At 51.6% G+C, this 20,766-nt stretch overlaps 1 protein-coding gene across 1 annotated transcript; it reads right to left on the reverse strand.

Moving 5' to 3' along the window:
• Positions 1-227: 227 nt before the first annotated feature.
• Positions 228-20,292, reverse strand: PDGFRB (platelet derived growth factor receptor beta). Its single transcript, XM_085298047.1, has 22 exons — positions 20,219-20,292; positions 18,787-19,083; positions 18,081-18,347; positions 17,739-17,866; positions 17,225-17,399; positions 16,399-16,591; positions 16,068-16,183; positions 15,404-15,530; positions 14,712-14,923; positions 13,770-13,864; positions 13,343-13,475; positions 12,521-12,625; positions 12,279-12,389; positions 11,598-11,751; positions 10,075-10,241; positions 9,672-9,790; positions 8,899-9,021; positions 7,343-7,454; positions 6,930-7,029; positions 6,704-6,809; positions 5,954-6,192; positions 228-5,459 (listed from the first exon to the last, which is right to left on the reverse strand). Exons 1-22 carry the CDS (start codon positions 20,265-20,267, stop codon positions 5,309-5,311), a joined length of 3,279 nt encoding a protein of 1,092 aa, XP_085154173.1. The 5' UTR covers positions 20,268-20,292; the 3' UTR covers positions 228-5,308.
• Positions 20,293-20,766: the final 474 nt, after the last annotated feature.

Here is a 20,766-nt window from a genome sequence, read left to right on the forward strand (position 1 = left end):
CTGTCTGCAGCCCCTGCTCTTTACCGCGTCCCTGGGCTCAGCTATTGCCTTGCTGTGCTTCTCTCTGCCTGGTTTCCAGCTTGGCTTTTGCTAAGCGTTGGGGTCATGCACAGCGTATTAACGTGCTTAGCCTTCACCCGCGACGCAGTTAAGCTGTATTCCCAACCCATCTGAGTAGGAGCAGGTGGGAGCAGCTGAAACTAGGCAAACAAAGGAGGAGATGACACTTTGCAAAAAGAAGAAACACCTTTAATTTTAAACTTTTTCTTTAAAAACATATTTGTAAAAGTTTACAGCATAAAAATAATATCTCATGGCTATAGATGTGACATAGTACAAGTCCTACAAATACATCTGTAAACCTAGGAGAATGTTAACTCTTTGGTACCTCAGTCTGAACTCTGTTTTCCTCCTTGCCCCAGCGTGGTTTCTGGCAGATAGTGTGGAGGCAGGTGCTGTTTCCCTGCAGAGTAACAGCTTGATCCCAGCTGGTCAGCACAGCGGAGGGGAGAGGGCAGCAAGCACACTTTGGGCAAATTTCACAGGCCCTTGTAACTTGTGCTCCATAAAGCAGGAAAGGACAGGAACAAGTGGGACACTGCAGGCCTCCCAGTACACCCTCAGCTCTAGCTGGTCTTCCTGCCTCCTCGCAGTACAGCAAGAAGAGCCATCTCTCCAAGTGCCACCTAGGCTAAACTAGAGCAATTCCCCTGCCTTTGCCAGAGCCCTCTGGATCCATCTGGGTATGTCCAAGAGACCCCAGACTGCGGCTGTGCTCCCCGGAGCTGACTTGGCAGCCCACTGCTCTCCTGTCCACGTGGGCATGCATGAGGTCGTGCAATTTGCACTGCAAACTGGCCATGCTGATCCCGGGATTCGAACTAGACACTGAGCCCAGCTGGAGACCTTCCCTAGTGCCTGTGTGTTGGAGCAGGGGGGGTTGCCTCCTTAATGCATTAGCTGACATCCTATTTTTAGAAAAAGCCCCCAAAAGGAGATGTCTATGAAATCCCCTTCTTCAGATCTGCCCAATTTTATATAGGCAGACCCTGGACTTCCCCACCGCCAAAACCTTACCCACCACCCAGAACCGTGTATCTATGGTGCTGTGTCTCCCCACCCTGGAGAGCTGGTGAGCCCTGGCTGGGAAGAAGGGGAAGAGCCATTTCCCTCTTTGGGCTAACTTCCTTCTGGCTGCACGTCTGCGYTGCACTTCTGTCTCCCATCCCCACAGGACTCTACCACCGTCCCCCTCGGCAGGTGAACAGAGACAATTTAGTTATAAGTAAAGTCCACTGTGATTTCATAACACGACGCAAACGAACACTAAACATGACACTCTCACTTAAAAAAAAATAGTAACATGTGCAAACCAAGGAGAAAAGGATTAAAACCTGCACACACTTCAGTCTGAGACACATCTTAAACATGGAAAGAGACACCAGAGTGTCACATTAGTTTCTGGGATACACTTAGGCACATATGAAATAGTGACTGGCAGTAGGAGTATGCATATATTGTGCTGATAATGATGCAACAGCTGTAGAGTAAAATATGATCTACAAATAAAAGATATTGCACTAGAGGTGGGCCCAAGCTGTGGCATGTGTCCCTTTTGGGTAAAAGTCTCAGTTTGGGTCCACATCTGAACATGAAAACACATCCAAACAAAATTACTAATCATCCAAACTAAAAATCCAGAGAGACTGGTTCCCTTCAGAATCTCACTGGAGAAATTATGGCTACAAAACCAATGAACCCAGAACAACCAACCATTTTGCACAGCCCTCACCCATCGGACCGTGCAGGGACTGGAATGTTGGAAGCAGAGAGAGAGCGAGAGAGGGCTAGGTCCAGCTCCCTGTGTGCAGTGAGCTTGTTTTTGGAGCTGTTAGAAGCCTCTGTGTCTGCAAAGCCCCGCAAAACGCAGGTGGGGCTACTGGAATGCACATCCAGAGCCATCGCTGGTGCAGAACTTACCAGTTCATTACCAGTACCAGGCAGCACCCAGTGCCAGGATAGCTGTGCCAGCAACCAGAGCTGCTGCTCTCTCCTGGGCTGAGATCTTCTCCCTGTAGTGCATGTGCATATCCTCACTAAGGGGTTATAGTAATAGCTGAATTAGCACAGGAAAGTACCGCAAAATGCAAGACTTGGCCCTTGTGATCCCAGGGCAAGGGCAAATGTTTGGTCATACTTCTCTGGAGCTGAGAATGGTACCATGCTGCAAAGAGATTGGTGTACCGATGTTAAGAAGGAAGAGGGAAGGGGGGTTAGCAGCAACTTGCTGACAAATCTGACCCCATCAGCAGCCAGAACAGGTGCAAAGAATAATTGAAATAGATGCACAAATGGGATAAAAACACAATAGTGTAGCAAATGCCCAACCAGTAGGAGAGGATACCTGAGTTCCCTTTGAGGGTGAAGAAATAGATCTTCACTTTCAGGACTGTGGAAAAGCATTTGATAATGAGAAATTACTAATTCATCTGTACAACATGGAATTTAGTGCAGGRATTATGAAGTGAATAAGGAAATGTCCCAAAAGAGGGTGAGAAGGGGTTGATTGATGGGGAAATCTTTGGGTTGAAGGGAGGTAATTCTCTAGAACTGCTCTTGAGAGCAAAAGCATTGAATATTTTTATTAGTCAGTCCAGCCCAAAAATAACAAGTTTGTTAGTAAAATGTGCTGATGACCCAATGTCTGGAACAGCAGGAAGTATCTGAGTTAGAAATGCCAGAAGAGTAGAAAGATGTGGGTGCCTAGATCAGTCAGGGGATGACTCCAAACTACCAGTATGTTGTGACTGGGAAAAGGCCAACATTAGCCAAAACTACATCAGGCAAGACAATTCCAGCACAGATCAGAACATACTAATGCCCTATGCGAGGTCCTGAGTTGACCTGTTCTGGAGTACTGGCTACTTCTCATCACTGTAGATAGAGAAGGACAAATTCAAAATGGAGCTAGTGCAGACAGCAGCTGTTAGGATGGTCTGATGTGGAATCCTATGGGCTCAAGTTGCAGGGACATGGATCCTACAAAGCATGTTAGAAGCTAGAAAAATAAAGTGGTCTGACCCAAAGATCTCAGGCATTAATACTTCCCTGTGGTGAGCATTGTTCTTTGAACCATGATCACAGAAGGTGGCTCCTTTGTTATAAGCAGGAGGAATAGAGTATGGAAAACAGCTGTCATTCACAGTGTGATGCCTATGGATGAAGGGGAATCTGACTATACGGGTTGAAAATATACTCCACCGGCTACTAATAAAAGTGCTATTTCTTATGTTCGCATTTTACCAATGATATCAGCCCACAAAATATCTACTCCTCTTATAGTTGCATAAATGGCTGCATTACTAACTAGCAATGACTGACAACTTAAGAGAGAAACTATCTTGCTTGAGGTTTTCTGGCAGAAGTCTCAGATTTGGAGAGAAGTCTCTCTCCAAAAAAGAAAAAAAAAAAAGAAAAAAAGAACTCTCAATAGCTCTGAGGTGGCTGAAACCCCAAAAGACACTGACTGAATTTTCAAACCTGTCTGTGCAGTTTTTGTAGGACGTACACAGAGATGTGCATAAGCAAGGCAGCAGAGGGGTTAATGGGAGTGAGGGACATGCAGCGAATAGAGCTCTGTGTAATTTCTCCTTTTGGAAAAAAGCCTGCTCGTTTCTATACTGATGTCACAGTTGTAGCTTTTGTGGTCCAGCTTGTGGGGTCTCCACAGAGCAGAGCTCATGCCTGATGTCAAAAGCCTGGTGTTCCTCCTCCTCTGAGTCTCCTCATTCAAGTGCCAYCTGAGAGCACAAGAGATCCCAAACCTGTCTGTGAGAGCTGGGCAGAGGGTGAAAGCAGGAGGAAGATCTCTGTCAYTTTATTCTTCAAAACTCTTTCCAAGAGAGAGGAATCTTGCTCAATTCCTCTTGCTCTGCTTGTTTCCCCATGGCACTTCATCCACAGTCCTTGACGGGCTGTGAATGACTCTACCTGGCCAGCAGAAATGCTGTTTGTTGTTGAAACCTACCTTCCTTTGTGTATTTTGGCAAATAGAAAAATTCGAAGTGGCAGGGTGTTAGAAACAGTTCAGCCCCGGCTAAAGAGCCTTACGACCTCTTTCCTTCTCTCTCTTTTGCAATGTCCCTGGGTTGGTGTTCTGGCATCCTTATTACTCCCCACAGTCTTGCCATGATTCAGGAGGGACTGGTGAGACCTCCCATCCTGAGAAAGATGGTGAACAGTCTACCACAAGGGAGTCTTTGCTTCCCAAAGATAAGGCACAAAGATTTTGCAGCTGATGGGGTTATATGATTTCCCAGCAGATGAGCTGGGCTCAGTGGCAGTAGATTAATGAATAGCCATATTGCTTCCTTATACTGGCCCTGACTAGTGGATTAATATATTTGTTCCCTTTAAATCTTCAATAGAGGCTACTTAGCTTGGTGTCCACACAAACAACAGCAATACTGGATTGCCCTGTTTGCTACTACAACAAAGTCATTATCAGAGCATTTCCTGTTCCTGGCATGCCCTTGGGACCCCTAGGTGCCGTGCTGGGCAGAAAGGGGTGCAAGGTGTGACAGCCCSTCCAGGTGGGTACAGAGCTGCGGCCCAGAGCCATGGTACCTGTAGTGCCTCTGATGCACTATCCTCCGTAAAGGAGCTTTGAGAAACGAGATCTGATATCTCTGAGACACTGTCTGGTCTCTCCAGGCCTTGGCTGTGCTTGATCTCTTGATTTCATGATCTCCAGCAGCTGGAGTTGGGTGTTATGGCTTCTCTACACCCCGGTGATAGACTCCGAGGAAATTGTCTGTCCTGGAGGCATTTCACAGAACCTGTTCCACAGTATGGCTGGTGCTAAGACCATCAGAGAAGTGCTGGTGCAGAGGAGTTGAAACTTATTGCCATATAAAGCGCATGGAGAGGGAAGAGGTTGGAGGATCACATTAGCAAGGTAGAAAGTGACCTCTCATGTAGAGACCTGGGCTGCATCTTCCACTTGAAGAGAAGAAGTYGGTCTGTGAGATGTCTCCCTCCAGCAGTGGCTTGATCACTGAGGAGGATGTGGCAGTGATACGGAGGGTTGCTGGCACTGAGCCACCTCTTTGTAACAGGGGAAGGGGAAGGCAATAGGGGAAAAGTCTCTATTTTCCCACCTGACCTTGAGATACGGGAGGGAGGGAGGAATGCTGGGAAAGGCAGGGATGTCCCTACAGACAAGTGGAAAGCTTGGCTCTCTGCGACGTCTGGTTCAGCCCCTCAGCTGGCCTTGCTGTGGGGAGACGTGGAGTTAGCCCAGCTCTGGCTACAGGAAACTTTCCTCCACCTCGTGGTGCCCCCTGTTYGGCTCCTGGCAGCCCGGCTGTGGGTCTGATTCCTGCTCCTCGTCCTGCTGAGGGTCCAAGGGACTGTCGCAGGATATTGTAGATGACGTGTTCACCTCGTTCAGCATAGAGCTAGGGGGAGAGAGAAATAAGTGTCCTGTCTCAAGTTTCCTGGCAGGAGAGGCTTCCCAGTGGGTGGGAAATGCCTTGAACTTATAGCAGCCTAGGTCTRTCTGAGTAGCTTTCCATAGGGGGACAGACAAAATCACTTGTGTCTGTTTGGCCCTCACACACAGCTTATAGCTATTTGTGCTCTGTTGGCTGTGCTCCCCGGTTTGCCCTCCTCCTCCTGGGGTCTCTTGTCCCCAGCTGTGCAGGTTGATGTCCTGGGATGTGATGTGACACCCTGTCTTAGCTCACTTTCCAACTCCTGTGGTTCATCTCCATCCTCAGGGGCTTATGTGAGGTCCCTGCACCTCAGACAAGGGTGACCCTGCCCTCCATCCCTCCTAGTAAACCCACCCCAGCTCATCCCTGTGCAGAGCMTCCCTACTTGCTCTTGAGGCCCCCATTTTCAGGTTTGGACAGCCTGGAGAAGGGGGAGCATTCAGGAGTGACTTTTCTACCTGGCCCGGCTGACGGAGACTTCCTGAGGGAGGTCGCAGATTCCCTCGGGCTTGGGGTCGGGAAGGGGGATGATATAGTCATTCTCTCCCCCATTCTGGTGCACGGCCGTGTAGAGGATGCTGCTGGTGGGGGAGCTGGGAGCAGGCCTGGCGTTGTTCAGCCCAGGGATCGTGGGTCTTGTACGGACAACAGCGGGGTGGTCACTCTTCATGAACTCTTCATCCACCTGCTGGTACCTCTGCTCCCACARGGCAGGTTATCAAAGAAACAGGAAGTTCTTGTGAGTGGCGAAAATGAGCCGATGTCATGCTGGCTTTCCCTGCCTGCTAGGCTTCTTCTAAATGGGCAGGCACCTTCTAGCTGGGTTCAGCTACCCTGACTCCACCACAGACAGACCATGAATGTTTCCTGAGTGGGTGATTAAGGGAATAACCCCACAGCTCCAAAATATCAAATAGTGAGAAGCAGGTTTTCAGTTCAACTGACCTGCCAATTGTGATGTCCCCGCTTGTGGAGACTTCAGCAATAGTCAGGCAATGTCAGTTGTCTTAGCAATGTCCCCAGGATGCTCTAACCACCTTCACTGGCTGTTCAGACTACTTCAGGCCAGGTCACAGCAAAATCCTCTAGCACAGCAGGGATTAATCACTGGTCTCTCTAGCCCTAATTAAGAGTTCTAACCATGGCAGCATCCTCTCTAGAGCACTGACCCTCCTCTGTCCCTCCAAGGAAGGGTCCTTTGAACATACCTTTCTGTAGCAATCCACCAAAAGGTTCCCCATAAGCACCACCAGCTGTGAGAAGGACGGTCTTATCTCAAACTTCTCCTCCCAGCACTTCTGCATGATATCGTAGCTAACCAGAGGGAACAGGATAGTATGCTGTTTAGTTAGCAGGTGGAGAAAACAGAAGCAGAAATGCTCCTATAGTTAGTGCAGGGCAGGTCCAGGGAAAATATATATGAACAGCGCTTACATTTCATCAGAGGCATGGGTGGGTTTGGACATCCGATAGCCACGTTTGATCGCATTGTAGAACTGTTCATTCATAGGCAGTTCGGGGTATGGAGTCCCTCCTGGGTGTAAAGGGAGAGCAGGGAATGAGGTGACTGATGGTGACTGCCACCCTCATGCCATCAGGCAAATCACACCAATTTTTCATGTTCTTGTTTACCTTTTCTGTTTCATTTCACTTCCAAATGACAACGTTAGCATGGGAAAGAAGGAGACATGGTATAAAGTGCTGCTTTGATGCTGGTAGGTTTGAGAATGAGGATAAGAAATGGATTTGTACCTTCTTGGTTTGGGAAGCAATCCTGCGGATGAGTAAGTGCTCTGCTAATGTAATACGAGACCTAAGGACACCAGTATGGTCTCCAGGGCACTTACCCAGAGTGAATATCTCCCAGAGGAGAATCCCAAAGGACCACACATCACTSAGGGTGGTGTAGAGGTTGTTGAAGATGCTCTCTGGGGCCATCCACTTAAGGGGCAAGAAGGTCTAAAAGGGAAAGATGGAACAAGAAGAGAGTCAGCTGCAATTATGGCACTTTTGTATCAACACTCAGCTTGCAAGTGAAGGAGATGCCCTCAGAGCTGCCCATAAGCTCAGCACAGCCACTTTATGGGGGAACTAATTTCCTCTTTCCTAGCACAGGGTGAATCCAGCAGGCAGGAGGGAAAAGAGGGCATGCTGCATCCATTTCCATGACAGCCAAGTCTATCTGCCATGACGAGCTGTTGTGTGCGTATGTGTTTCCTAACCCTTGGGCAGAGTGTGCTGACTTGTGCATGACTGCAGCACTCTGGCAGGGACTCCAGGCCTGTCTGTGCTTTGCAAACCTGAGATCAGGCTGTAGAGGGCTACAGGGCTAGGAGGAGATGGGCTGAAGAACACATCCAGGACACATTCATGCTCTTTTGTCCTGCTCTTATCCATTCAGAGTGATGAATAAAAGAAGCCTCATTTGGTCAGCTTGTGTGCAGCACTGGCTGTGCTTTTCCTGGGCTGGAAAGGGATTTGCTTGCACAACGAATACCAAAATAATCCCCAGGAAGGATTGCAAAGGGGCCTAGTTTCATTTCCTGTTTTGGAAGGAAAAGAAGCTGTGCCAAGGCTGGATTGGAAACCTCAGCCCCTTTGCAGGAGCAGGGRCAGGGAAAGGCCTGGTACCCTCCCTGGACTGAGTACCTGGCTGCCAACCCACATGAGTGGGAGCAGGTGGAAGGAGGCTGAGCTGTTCACTGAGTAGCTTGAGACTGGGGTTCGAGCGGCCCGGCTCTCAGCTCCCCCAGGCTCTATTTCCCTGTCTGACAAATAGGGCCAATTACATGGCTTGTTTTTCTCGAGGTCGCACATTCCCCAGTGCCCCAGGGCTAGGGTGGACATACTGTTGTTGAAGGCACAGGGAAGGCTCTGGGGGATGCTGGTTTACACTCTCATCCTCTTCTGCCTCGAAAGATAGGAGATGTCTTTCTGGAAAGTGGCTGCTCACAGGAAAGCACTTCCTCTTTCCCTGTGGTCTAGTGGTTAGAGCAGAAGTCTGTGAACCTCTTCCCAGAGTGTCCAGTGACTCAGTGCACKGCTGTCAAACAGCCTAACCCTGCACTTCTGCCTGCAGCTCAGGACCGGACRCAGCACTATGCAGGGAAGGGACACAGGCCTGCTCCTGAGGATGGGCTGCATGGTCAGCTCTCACAGTCCCTAGTTTTGCTACAGCTATCCAGGTTCCACTGTAAGAAYCCAGAGGTATGGGCATGTGATTCTGTAATTCCATGACATACAGAGCACATCAGGTGCAGGACAGTTGCTATCACCTGGGAGTCCTGCCCTGCCACCATCCCCAGGCACAATGATGGACAGGCCGCTCACAGGGTGAGAGCGTAGTGGATGCCAGGTTCAGAGCAGGCAGGAGGAAGGGGCTTGCACAGCTCATGGCACTCACACTGCCTTTGGAGATGTAGTTTGAATCCCTCATGATGTCCCTCGCCAGGCCAAAGTCGCAGATCTTCACCAGCTTTCCCTCGCAGATGAGGACATTCCTTGCGGCCAGGTCACGATGCACACACTACAGGGGAGAGACAGGCCATGGTCACTGCAAGCGGCAGGAACCACGAGGGGCATCCAAAGGATCCCGGGGAGGCAGCCCAGCTCCAGTGCTAGCCCTGGGGCTTCAAGGACAGGATTCACCTCGCATCATTGGAGGCACGTACCTCCATGGCCTCCAGGGACAACCATGCCTCACAGCCATGAGCAGTGCTACCTTGTTTTCTTTGCTACCTTGGGCTGCTTCCCACTGTGACAGCAACAGCCATCCAAATCTCGTGAGGGCAATTTGAATAACTGAGTGGAGAGCGGGTTGCCACATGCTGACTATGCAAGGTGAGCAGTGGGCTGGCACAGAAGAGACACCTGTTTGGACAGCCTGACCTGCTGCAGAGTGCCTTGTGCTTTAGCACAAAGACAGTATCACTGTTTGGGGGTGGTCATCCTGGTAAAAGGAGATGATATAGCACCACAACAGCGTTGCAGGTGGCTGATCTCCAGAGCTGCATTTCCAAAGACAAGAGGTCAGCAGCTCTTCAACTGCGTGGCCACTTCTCCCTCAAGGATGTTGGCATGGACAGAGGGACAGTGAGCTGAAGCTAACCACAGCACACAGCGGAGCGTTTCTTGCCTCCACCACTACAGACACCATGGACTGGCCTACAYACATACGTTTTTGGAAGCCAGGAACTCCATCCCGTTGGCCACCTGGAAGCTAAACCCGATCAAATCCATGTAGCTGAGAAGTGGAGACTCATTTATCAGTGTCACCCGGTCTGTTCTTTCAGGAGCTGGAGGGAGGGAAGGACAAACAGATACTCACACTGGCATTACTTGGCATGGCTCCAGACTTGCACTGGAGCCTGTGCTGGAAGAACCCAGCCTGCTGGGGGTTGCTCAGCCTCCATGGACAAAGGGGCAGAGCTAGGGAGTCTCAGCACAAGGACATCTGCTACCATTGCTGGAATAGTCCCAAGGGTGACCTTTGTGATGTGTACTACCCAACTCTGCAAGTAAGACCATCCAGCACCCCAAGTACAAGCTCTTCTCCCTCCCTCTGTGGCTGAGCCATTACCTGATGGGGAATAGCTGTCCAGCTCATACGGGGTGCCATAGTTGGAGGACTCAATGTCAGCATACTTGACTTCACCCTTCATATCAGACATGGGCACATAATCCAGGGAGTCATCCTTGCTCATGTCCATGTAGCCTCCATCACTCTCAACAGATAAGGAGCGGTGACTATGAGGGAAGCAAAGAGGCTGTTCAGGCTCGGAGGAGCAGAGGAGATGCAGGAACAAGAAAACAGTTTGAAGGACTACAATTCCTGAACCCTCAGCCCTGGCACTAAAATGTCCCAGCAGGAGATGAAGCCCTGCATCATGCACATGGAGATATGCAGATGGCACTGGAGACCTTCCACCATGAAACAACTCTGATGTTTGCCATCCCTGAGGGTCTGCAGGTGCTGCAGGCTTCAGGCTTCAGCTTTTTGTGACCTCCCAACCTGGCATGGTTAGCTTGGTATTTGAGCTTGATGCCAGGGGAGTGTGGGGAGATGAACCAGGGCCAGGCAGCTCCATGGGCACCTGTGAGGTGAGACTGTGCGAGAGCCAAACYGGAGTGGGCATACAAAGCCCTCCATTTCAGCTCTGCAGGGTCCTGTGCTGGCTGGGGCCAGCCCTAAGAAGACCGAATGGAGTGAGCATGCCTACATTGCTCAGTCCACATTTAAATCTCCCTAGTTCAGGTCAGCAGGGCTTGTATGTCCACCCTCACCGAGCATCTCTCCCTTGAACAGCAACAGCTGCAACCAGGAAACAGCATCCAGAGGCTTTTATGTGCCAGTGCTGAGCAAGGGAAACCTACTGCACAGCCAAGCTATGGGCCAAGTCCCTGTAGGCTCAGCCTGGGCCCTGTGAGCAGCTCAAGAAGCTGTGCTCTGTGCTTAAGTGGAACTAAGCGGCCTTCAAGCAGAAAACACGGGAGGTGGCTGTGTTAATGTCCTAACASTGCTCTGTTTTAGTACTCTTTTGGTATGCTGTAAGGAGATGCTGCTTTCTAACTTTGCTTAGGACTGCTTCTCTGCACTGACATGCCTTACGGCAAGTGATCAGATGAAGGACCATTTCTCTTTGCTCTTAAAAACTCTTGTGCAACTACACTCCTTCTAGCCCTTCTCTCTTAGGCATGGCAGTAACAAGACCTGTCCTGAAAATGCAGAACTGAGTTCTCCAAGCTCAGAAAACTTCCCTCTCTGCACTAGATGTGTAGCTGTAGTTATGCTAGTAAAGTTAATGATGCCAGGGAATATTCCCAACTGGCATGGAGCAGCTGGCATGTATGCTAGCAAACTGAGCCTCCTGGACACACAAGTTGCCTCTTTTAACTGTTTGCTAGGAGCTGTCTGGAGATGGCTGACTGGCACAGGGAACATTCTCACAAGGTAATGGAGTGGACAAACATGTTCCAGTGCAGGAGAAGAGCTTATTTTACTGGTGTGGAGGAAGTCTAGGTATCCAAAGTACCATCTTCCCTCAGTGGTGGGGGCAAAGTGGTGGATGGCACCAGGGAGAAAGAGTGATGCTTTTTAGGTACCTCTGCACGTGATCCTCCTTGATGGTGTTCCCATACAACTCTGCCTCTTGCTGGGCTTTTTCGCTGTAGGACTGCAGGAAGGTGTGCTTGTTGTGGTGCAGGTAGTCCACCAGGTCCCCATAGCGGCAGTACTCGGTGATAATATAGATGGGCCCTGGTGGGAGAAAGTACCTGTGTCAGCCCTGCCTTTCTTCTGCTTGCTCCCTGGGGCAGCAAATTTTGTTTCACATGGCCTAGGGGTCTGCAGGCCATCTCTATGGAGTCTGAGAAASGTGAGAGAAGCTTGTGGGGGTGGAAATGAGCATATGGGGCCTGGCACCCCCAGGAGCCTTGAACCTAGAAACACATTTTCTGCCCCAGGAATGTAACCAGCTCATAAAACATGTTTCTGGCTAGGGTCACATGGAAAAGCCACTCTTCTGGCAGTGAAAATTTTTCTATGTCTGGGGAGGGAAGTGGGGGTTGACAGAAAAATGCATTCTCAGCTTCCAGCAGTCTGTAATGAACAGTTTTTGGAACTCCACTTGGCTCTCCTAAGGCAACAGCAAGTCATTTCAAAACAGAAACCAGGAATTATTCTATCTGAGGACAATTATTCCCTGCAGCATGGCCTAGGGCAGTGGACAGAGGAGATGGGATACCCTGAGCRAAGGGGGCCCTGTATGAGTGGGACACAGCTACCTCCTTTGGTGCAGGCCCCCAGCAAGTTGACAATGTTCAGGTGAGGTCCCAAGTGGCTCATGATCTTCAGCTCAGACATGAGAGCCTGCTTCTCACTGCTTCTGGCGGTGGCTGTTGGGGAGACATGGTGTGAGTGGAGGCAARGTTTCCCAGTAGGATAAGGAGGGGAGCACACTGGGACAAGGTGGCCTTGCAGTGTTTGGATAGAGGGATAGGAGAAAGGGATGGTGGAGGRGACTCACACTTGAGCATTTTGACTGCCACTTTCATGGTGGACTGTGAATGGCTCAAGCCATGGGCTGTCGCCTCCACTACGCGTCCAAAGGCACCAGAGCCAAGAGTGCGTCCTGCAGAGAAACAGCAATGAGACAAAATTGGTGATGACCCCCTGCATGAACAGACTGCATTTGAGAGTTCTGCAGAGAGGAGAGGAGAGGAGAGGAGAGGAGAGGAGAGGAGAGGAGAGGAGAGGAGAGGAGAGGAGAGGAGAGGAGAGGAGAGGAGCCATGTCGCTTGTCTAAAGTGACACTAATCTTACTGCAGCTGTCCTGGTGGGAATGACAGCTAAGCTATGATGTTTGGTGTTGGGACTGGTTGCTGACTGGCCGTGAAGAGAAGGAACTGTCAGTCACTGGGAAGAATATCCAGGAAAAAGCCAGTGCCTCATGCCAAAGGGAGCAGCTGGCTTTCCACAGTGGCCCCCAACAGCCTCTCTGCCCCAGGGAAGGGCCCCATCCTCTCTCCAGTATCTCCCTGGGTTACCCTCCTTAGCACCTTCCCAGTGTGTGGGATTTAACATTGAGACATCACAAACTCAAAAAGGCTTAAATATCCCTTTCTTCAGCCCCAGGTCCAGTGTCTCTTCCCATACTGCAGCTTCCTGCCCTCCCCATGTTCCCACACCAGGGTAGCATCTCCCCCAGGACTCTGTGCTTGTCTCTTGGCTTTGCCATGCCAGCAATACAGTGCCCCAGACTGGGGGACCAGTCATGTCCTCTCCAGACAGCCAGAACCCGACAAGTCTGTCAGGTTGGACCCACGGAGTGGACCCACAGAGCCTTTACCTAACACCAGCTTGTCCCTGGGCACCTCCCAGCTGGAGTCATAAGGGAGCTGCATGGGATCCACATAGATGTACTCGTGCCCATCGGAGCTGACTGACTCGATCACCTTCCAGCGGATTTCGTAACGTGGTTTCTGGAGAGGGGAGCAAAGGAGCAAGAGAAGCTTGAGAGGCTGAGAGGTCATGSAGGGCATGGCATGTGTGGACAAGCTTTGTCAGGCAGTCCATGGTCCCTGCAGCCATTGCCTTCCGCCCCATTTGGCCTATGGATGTCTCTGGGGATATGGAAGCCTGTGGAAGCACATGGTCCCCAGCTCGGGTGGGACATCACTGGGCCTGTGGCAGCAGGAAGCTCTCAGCTTCACTCTTCTCTACCACTTGACATGGGGGCACCACCATGGCAGCCTGGGAGTGTGCTCCTTTCTTACCTTCTGCCACAGGACGATGAGGATGACCAAGGAGATAACAGTAAGGACAAGCAAGGCCAGGATGACGGAGATGATGACCACTTTAAATGGTAAGGCTACAACGATAACCACAGAGACAGCAGTTAGAYTCCTCTGCCCCTGCATGGCCTAGGCACCCTGGGCAAAGGACAGAACACCAGCACAGAGTGCTCTATTCAGCTTTCCCCTTCCCTGCTCTGGTTACCCTCCTGCTCCTTCCCCCTCCTGCTACATGCCTCCCCCACAGACTTCTACATGTGGGGGTGAAGGGGGAGACAAAGAGCTGATGGTGTGTCATGGAGCCTTAAAATGGATCCAGACACCAAACCTCAGACCTCTTCTGGTGGGTACAGGATCTTACTGGGGGAAGTCCCTCTCCTCTCCTCCCAGGCAGACCTGTCCAGCACTAGCAGTGCCAGTACCCTGGGGAAAATGGGGTGGATGGGTTACTACAGCTTACTGAAGGGCTCTCTGCAACCTTGGGAGAGTTTTGACTGCAGGAGGATGTAATGAGCTTTGGGGCCGGTTTGCCTAGGAGAAGAGCTGATAACTCCAGCCCCCAGCTCAGAGCACCCTCTCTCACATTTGGGAGCATTAGTGCGTGGTTGTTCAGGTCCGTGGCACCATCTAGTGACCGCAGACTAATAACAAGCCACTGGGCACCTGCTCTGGCACTCTTCTCTTGCCTCTCATAAGGGATGTCCCAGCTCAACAGTGATAAGAGAATGTSCATGTTCAGGATAGGAGGGCTTCAGGCTCCTCCTGGAGCAGGCTTTCCTACTTGACSCAAAGGAGGCTCTGCTTTGGGCATAAATATTCAGATTTCCTGCCTTGGAGGGCTGCAGCCCTSGGAGGACAGTCATGTCTCCCAGCCTAGCTCCACCCCCTCCCACCCCCGGCTCAAACACCTCCCACAGTGCTCACTGTGTGGGACCAGGGTGATGTCCTGGGAGTTCGTGCCCAAGAAGTTCTGTACGGTGCATCTCAGCAGCAGGGGCTCATCCACCCTATGGAGCTGCAGGGTGCTGTTCACGCGATACACCTGCAGTTCTGCGTGGTATGTGGCGTTGGTCTGCAGGCCAATCTCTGTAGAGTCATTCCCCAACAGCCGGGTGGGCTGCCCCTTGGTGCTGCACCTGCCCCGGGGGAGGATACAGGAAAGTAAGAGGCAGTCAGATCTCCATGCTACTACAAGATGCCTGGGTTTGTTGAGATCTCCTTGCTCTGAAACACCATCCTCTAACTTCCCTTCCTGCTGTTTGGCCTTCTTGCACCATTTGCTGGGGAGCTGGAGGGCACTGGTCCAGATCCCTGTGAACTACTAGGCTGAAGCCCCAGAATGTCTCCTGGGCCCATTATACAGCATGTTTCATTTTAAAATTAGTTTTCCAGCTCTTTTCCTTGCAAGCACAGACTGAAAGTACAAGGGGCCTAAGTCTGCTACTACAAGCAGTCTGCTACTACTTGGAGCAGAGCCCCAAGCCCTGCTCGTCAGAGGGCAGGGGTCACATGGCTGTGAACAGTGCACAGCCAGCAGAATACAATAAAATTACAATCTGTTACTATAATAGATGTGGGAACCTTGCTACTCCTATGGGCTCCATCTCTCTGCTTACCATTTGATGTCACTGCAGGTGAACCAGCTGATATCTGGCTGCGGCATCCCTTCGGCAGAGCATGTTACAGTCTGCTCCCCACTGCTGGCACTGCTGTTCTCCTTGAGATCTACTACTTTGGCTGGCACTGAAACCAAGAGACACTGGTGACAATCAATCCTCCGCTTTGCCTGCAGGATGGAAGGGGTACATGATTCCTCTGCACTCCCAACATGGCCCACGGGTAAAAGGACAGTGAGCTAGGACCCATAATCTCAATCATGTTTYGTTTTTGAAACCTAACAACAAAAAGAGAAAAGCTGTGGGTGAGTGGGGACACGAGCRGACATCAGCCACTGACCAACCTCCTTGGGGAGCAGAGAGGAACAAAGRGGGGACATCAACAGAGCTGCCCACCTCCCTCTGCACCTACTGCGTTGGCACAGGGAGCAAAAGCCTAGCCACTGATGCACTGCCTGTCTGCACTGCCTCCCYGATCCTTGCTCTTAAAGCAAGGACAAGATATTTCAAGTGACCATGTTTCTTGCTTTGTTGACCAAAACCACTCTGGGGCTGTAGTCTTAGGAGCAAGGGCTTCAGCCTAAAGTCCTGCAGAGAAGGACAGAGACACCCCCTAGGACTGCCCCCACACTCCTTGGTCTGGTCTCTGCATGCACATCCTCACCATTTATCTGCAGATGGAAAGACAGCTCCTGCACATCGTCCTCATTGGAAGCCCTGATGGTGTAAAATCCTCCTTCTTCCTGCTTCACCCGCACCAGGACTAGAGCTGTTTGGTACCTGGAAGAGGCACAGTCTTGGGGTGATGGGCACAGGGAGATCTGGGGGCTGACAGCCCTCGGAGGGGACCAGCTCTCACACAACTATGGCATGCACAAAATTCATTTGCAAAAAGGTCAGTGTTCAATCGCTACCCCATGTCCAACTGTCTATTTCCAGCTTGCCTCATGACCTGTCCACTCTCTGCATGCTGGTGAGGGAATATGGGCTTTCACCTGGTTTCTGAGAGGTTCCTGCTGGAGATGGTAAACTCGCTGTTGCTCTCCATAGTCAACGTCTTGTTGTTCTTCAGCCACATGATGGTTGGTGGTGGGTAGGCCTCTACCTCCACCTGGATGGTGCGGCTCTTATGGATCTCGGCATACTCTGTGCTGGCCAGATGAGTGTGGAAGCGCACAAAGCCACGCTCTGAGAGGGTGCAGGAAGGGTAAGGGCTTCAGAAAGAGACATAGCTCCCCTTCTACTCCTCTGCTTGGCAGAGGGYAGGATAAACATGGATCTGGAACAAAACACCCTGAACACCAAGCAACGGTGGGGCAGCTTGCTCCAGATCCAGCCTTCAAGGACTCAGCCCATTGTCCAAGGGGAATGTGGGTGCAGAGTTGTATTTGGAGTAGGGGAGCTCATGGGAGAGATAACATGCAAGGAAAGGCTGTCAGCTTGCAGAGATGGAACAGTTTCCCTCAAGTTACACAAAGGGAGGAAAGACACAGATGAGCCAGGCGACAAGTTTGGGCTGTCAGTGCATTAGCCCTGTACAGCGCAAAAGAGCTCTCATCCACACCATGAGGTGTCTTAGAGGGGCCCATAAAGCCATAGTGGGGGATTCGGGACTTTTTGAAGCCTAGAAGTGAGCAGGGATGACATTAGGCCTCTCTAGGGTAAGCACTGGCTTTTTGCCTTCTTCACTAAGGGAACAGGTGGGGAGGAAAGAGAGCTGGAGACTGTGCCAAGGGAGGAGAGTCTGGCATCTCGGAGCCTTCCTGGATGCCCATGTAGTTTCTCTGGGTGCTGGCTTTGAATGTGTGGGCAGCAACGCACCGATCACATGGACTGTGATATCTTTCCGGTCTGTTTTCTCATGGTAGCCCTCTGAGACATTGCAGTTGTACGTCCCACTATCTTCCAGCTCTGCATTCTGGATGATGAGGATGGAGCGGATTTCATGGGTGGATCCAGGCAGGAAGTCAGTCACTGGTTCCACAACCTTCCCAGCCTGCACAATGGGGACAGGAGATATGTTCTGTGAAACTGGGCACTTTCTGCCATCAGGCAACAGAGCCAGGCTTATGGGGAGGGAGGAGAAAGGGGTAGAAGATCCCATTTTGACTGAGATGGGGAGAGGGTACATGCCACTGAGACAGATAGCTTTAGTCTAAGGATCTCTCCATGAAGCTTCCCTGCATGACAGCAGCATCAGCATCAGCAGCATCCCACAGCTTCTGTCATGGGGTAAAAGCTTCTTGAGCACTGCTATGATGCTGATGTGTGGTTGCCATAGGAAATCTAGACAAAAGCTGGAGCTGCCCAGAGACTGTGAGGCCAGAGCACTCACCTTCTTGCGAGGATAAGCCCAGTTGAAGTTGACCAGCTCATTGCCACTCACGGTGCACATCAGGGTAATGTTCTCTCCCTGCCTCACCACGGTCTGCACTGCACTGATGGAGACATTCACGGAGGAAACTGTGGAGGATGTCAAACACAAGAATGAATGATGAAGGAAGGGAATAGCAAAAAAGCAGGAGCACTGGGAGAGCTGCTTATCAGCATGGGTCCTGTGCCCATGTGATCTCCCCATTTGTCTGGATTTGCCTTTTATCTCAAATGTCCCTGCTTATGGGTAGGGGCCAAATCTTTGTTCAGGGCTGTACAAAGAGAAGGGCCATGGGCAGCTCACCCTGGATCCTGTAGACATAGAACGTGTCTGAATCCACCTCCTGGTCATCCACGATTGTCCGGCAGAAGTAGGTCTTGTCCTCAAAGAAACCTTTGAAGCCCTGCTGTGGGTCATATGCAGCTAGGATGGGGTTCTCCACCTTCTTCTCATAGAGGGTCACCTGCATCTGTGGGTTGGTCACACGGCACGGGATGATGGCCTCTGTGTAGCCCGTGATGAAGATGAAAAGCTCTTCAGCAGCCATGGGGAGGAAGACTAGGGAGGGATCTGTGGGAGAGACAGGCATTCTGGTTACAGTAAGCTGGCTAAGGCTGAACTATGGCTGCTCTGTGCCCCTCCCCACCCCCAGCACTGGTCCAACATCGGGTTGTCTCCACAATCCCGCTGTATGGTGCTCCTTGCCTGCTCCTCCTCATCACAGCAACACAGAGCCACTCACAGGAGAGTGAGAGAGGTGTGGCCAGCTGCCAGCTAGCACCATTGCCTCCCCCATCACTTGCCCAGCACATGAAATGTGGGCCTCTCCTGTGACCCAATGTACTAGAGACATGTCAGAGTCAGAAACATAGCTTGAGAGCTCTCTGCTCCGAGAGGAAGGATTTTGGGAGGCCAGGTGCTTGGAGATCAAATAGTAATTCAGGACCTTCTTTCTCCTCGTTGCTAGACCCCCGCAGAAATGCAGAGGCAAGGACGTACTGTCCCATACCTGGAACGTAGATGTAAACGGACTTCCTCTCTGTTGGCTCTGGAGCCTGGTCAGGGCTGTAGGTGCACAGGTACTCCCCCGTTTGACGGCCTGTCACGTTCCTGAGGGTAAGATTACTGACGAAGACACCATCCTTGATCTCCAGTGAGGTGGCAAGAGTCTGACCCTCACGTTCCCAGACCAGCAYGCCATCCCCATAGCACACGAGGGAGAAGGTGCTGTGGAGGCTAAGGACAATTTCAGCATCTCTGGGTTCGATATGTAGCCTGCTGCCCCCAGATGTTACCTCCAGCAGACCTGGAAGAGGGAATTTGGAGGAGCAAGATGAGACTGTGATACTATTACACTGGCCTGAGTGAAATTTTTGGTGAGGACAGGGCTGAAAGTAAGGGTGATCTGGGGATCTCCCACATGTTTACTCATGTCCTCAGCTTTTCTGTGTCCCATGAGCTGGTCTAGGTTGTCCCAGTAGCTGACATTATAGATAGCAGTACCGTTGACTCAAAATGAGCCTGTCTCTGTAAAGGTAGATGTAGGTCTCAGAGGCACCTTCAAAGGCTTGGAAAGGCTATTAGTGCATTTAGTGAGCCGGCGGGGGTGTGTGTGGGGGGAAATGATGCAATTCCTTGCTTGAGTAGCTGCCTTTGCGTAGGGACAGTTTCAGAAGTGACACAGATTAACCAGAAACAATGTCAATTTAAAAGAAAATGAAAAAGGAATGAAAGCAMAACCTTGCAGGAAATCCTATGGAAGCAATAGAGCAGGCAAAGTCTTCCTGAATGGTTTCCTGTGTCTCTCCCGCACAACTGCTGTTGTYCCTGTTGCACCCTCTGCCGAGAGGTCCCGGTGGGGCTGGGAAGGGGCATGGGCTCTGCAGGGCAGCTGGGCACARCACCCAGGGCCCCACACACCCGAGCAGTGGGGAAACCGTGCCACGCTGCGAGCAGAGTAGGTGCAGCCAAGCACCCCATCACCTCAGGATGGGGGCTATGGGGTGCACAGGATCTGATCGAAGCCTGCCTGCTGTGGGGGCATCCRTAACATCTGGCTTCAGTAGCTTCTCAGGTGTCTGCTAAGGGCTGAGCACACCAAAGGTTGCCTCCTCCTGCCCAGCTGTGTGTCAGCACGAAACCAGTMGGGACTTCACATCTTGCCCGCAGTGGGATTGGGTTAGCATGGGCTGATGAACCCAAGTCATTAGAGGAGGCGGATGCATCCCATGCACGCAACGTGACAGTCAGGCTCGTGTGCGCCTTGGAGAGCTGATGCGTCTCTGTGTCTGTCTGTCACGTACGTGCCTGGCGCACGCTGTGCAACGTCTGTCCTCCCAGTGCCGTTTGCTCCCCACCGCCCTGGTTGGGGTGAGCATCTCAGGCCTGGTTCCCCATGCAGGGCCCAAACCCGCGCACACCTCCCCAGCCGCATCACTCACCGATGAGGAAGAGGAGCCCAAGGGTTGTCTTCAGCAAGGGGCACGGCATGGTGGGGTCCACGGCACAGCGGCTGAGTCCTGCCAAGAGCAAAGCAGGGTGAGCGCAGCACGGCCAGCAGAGATGCTCCCTTGGCCGCCCTGGACAGGGCCTCAMCCCAATCCCCCCTGCTCTGCAGCCGTGGGGGTCGGAGCAGCTCCTGCCTCCTGGCCGGAAACCTCGTGTTTCTYCTCAGTTTTCCAGCCTGCCTGGTCAGCCCAGACCACGGTGCCCTGGGACCTTCGCTCAGCCTTTTCCTCTTGGCCGGTTGCCCTGGTTTTCYCTCACACTGGAGTTGCCAGAGGAGCTGTTTCTATGGTATCTCCCGGTGGTAAACAGGGATCTTGCTGGATGCTGCAGGAATTGTGTCAAGTATTGCTCATCTCTGCTGGAAAGGCCACTCCCCCGCCGCAGAGCCCTGCTCTCGCCGTCCCTCTGCTCTGCTCCTTGCCTTTCTTCCCCTAGCTTTGCTTTCCCTCAGCTCCACTGAGATAAAACTTGTCAGGAAATG

The sequence above is a fragment of the Rhea americana genome, unplaced genomic scaffold, assembly GCF_003343005.1.
Source record: "Rhea americana isolate MKP2758 unplaced genomic scaffold, rheAme1 scaffold_135, whole genome shotgun sequence".
Classification (NCBI taxonomy): Eukaryota; Metazoa; Chordata; class Aves; order Rheiformes; family Rheidae; genus Rhea; species Rhea americana.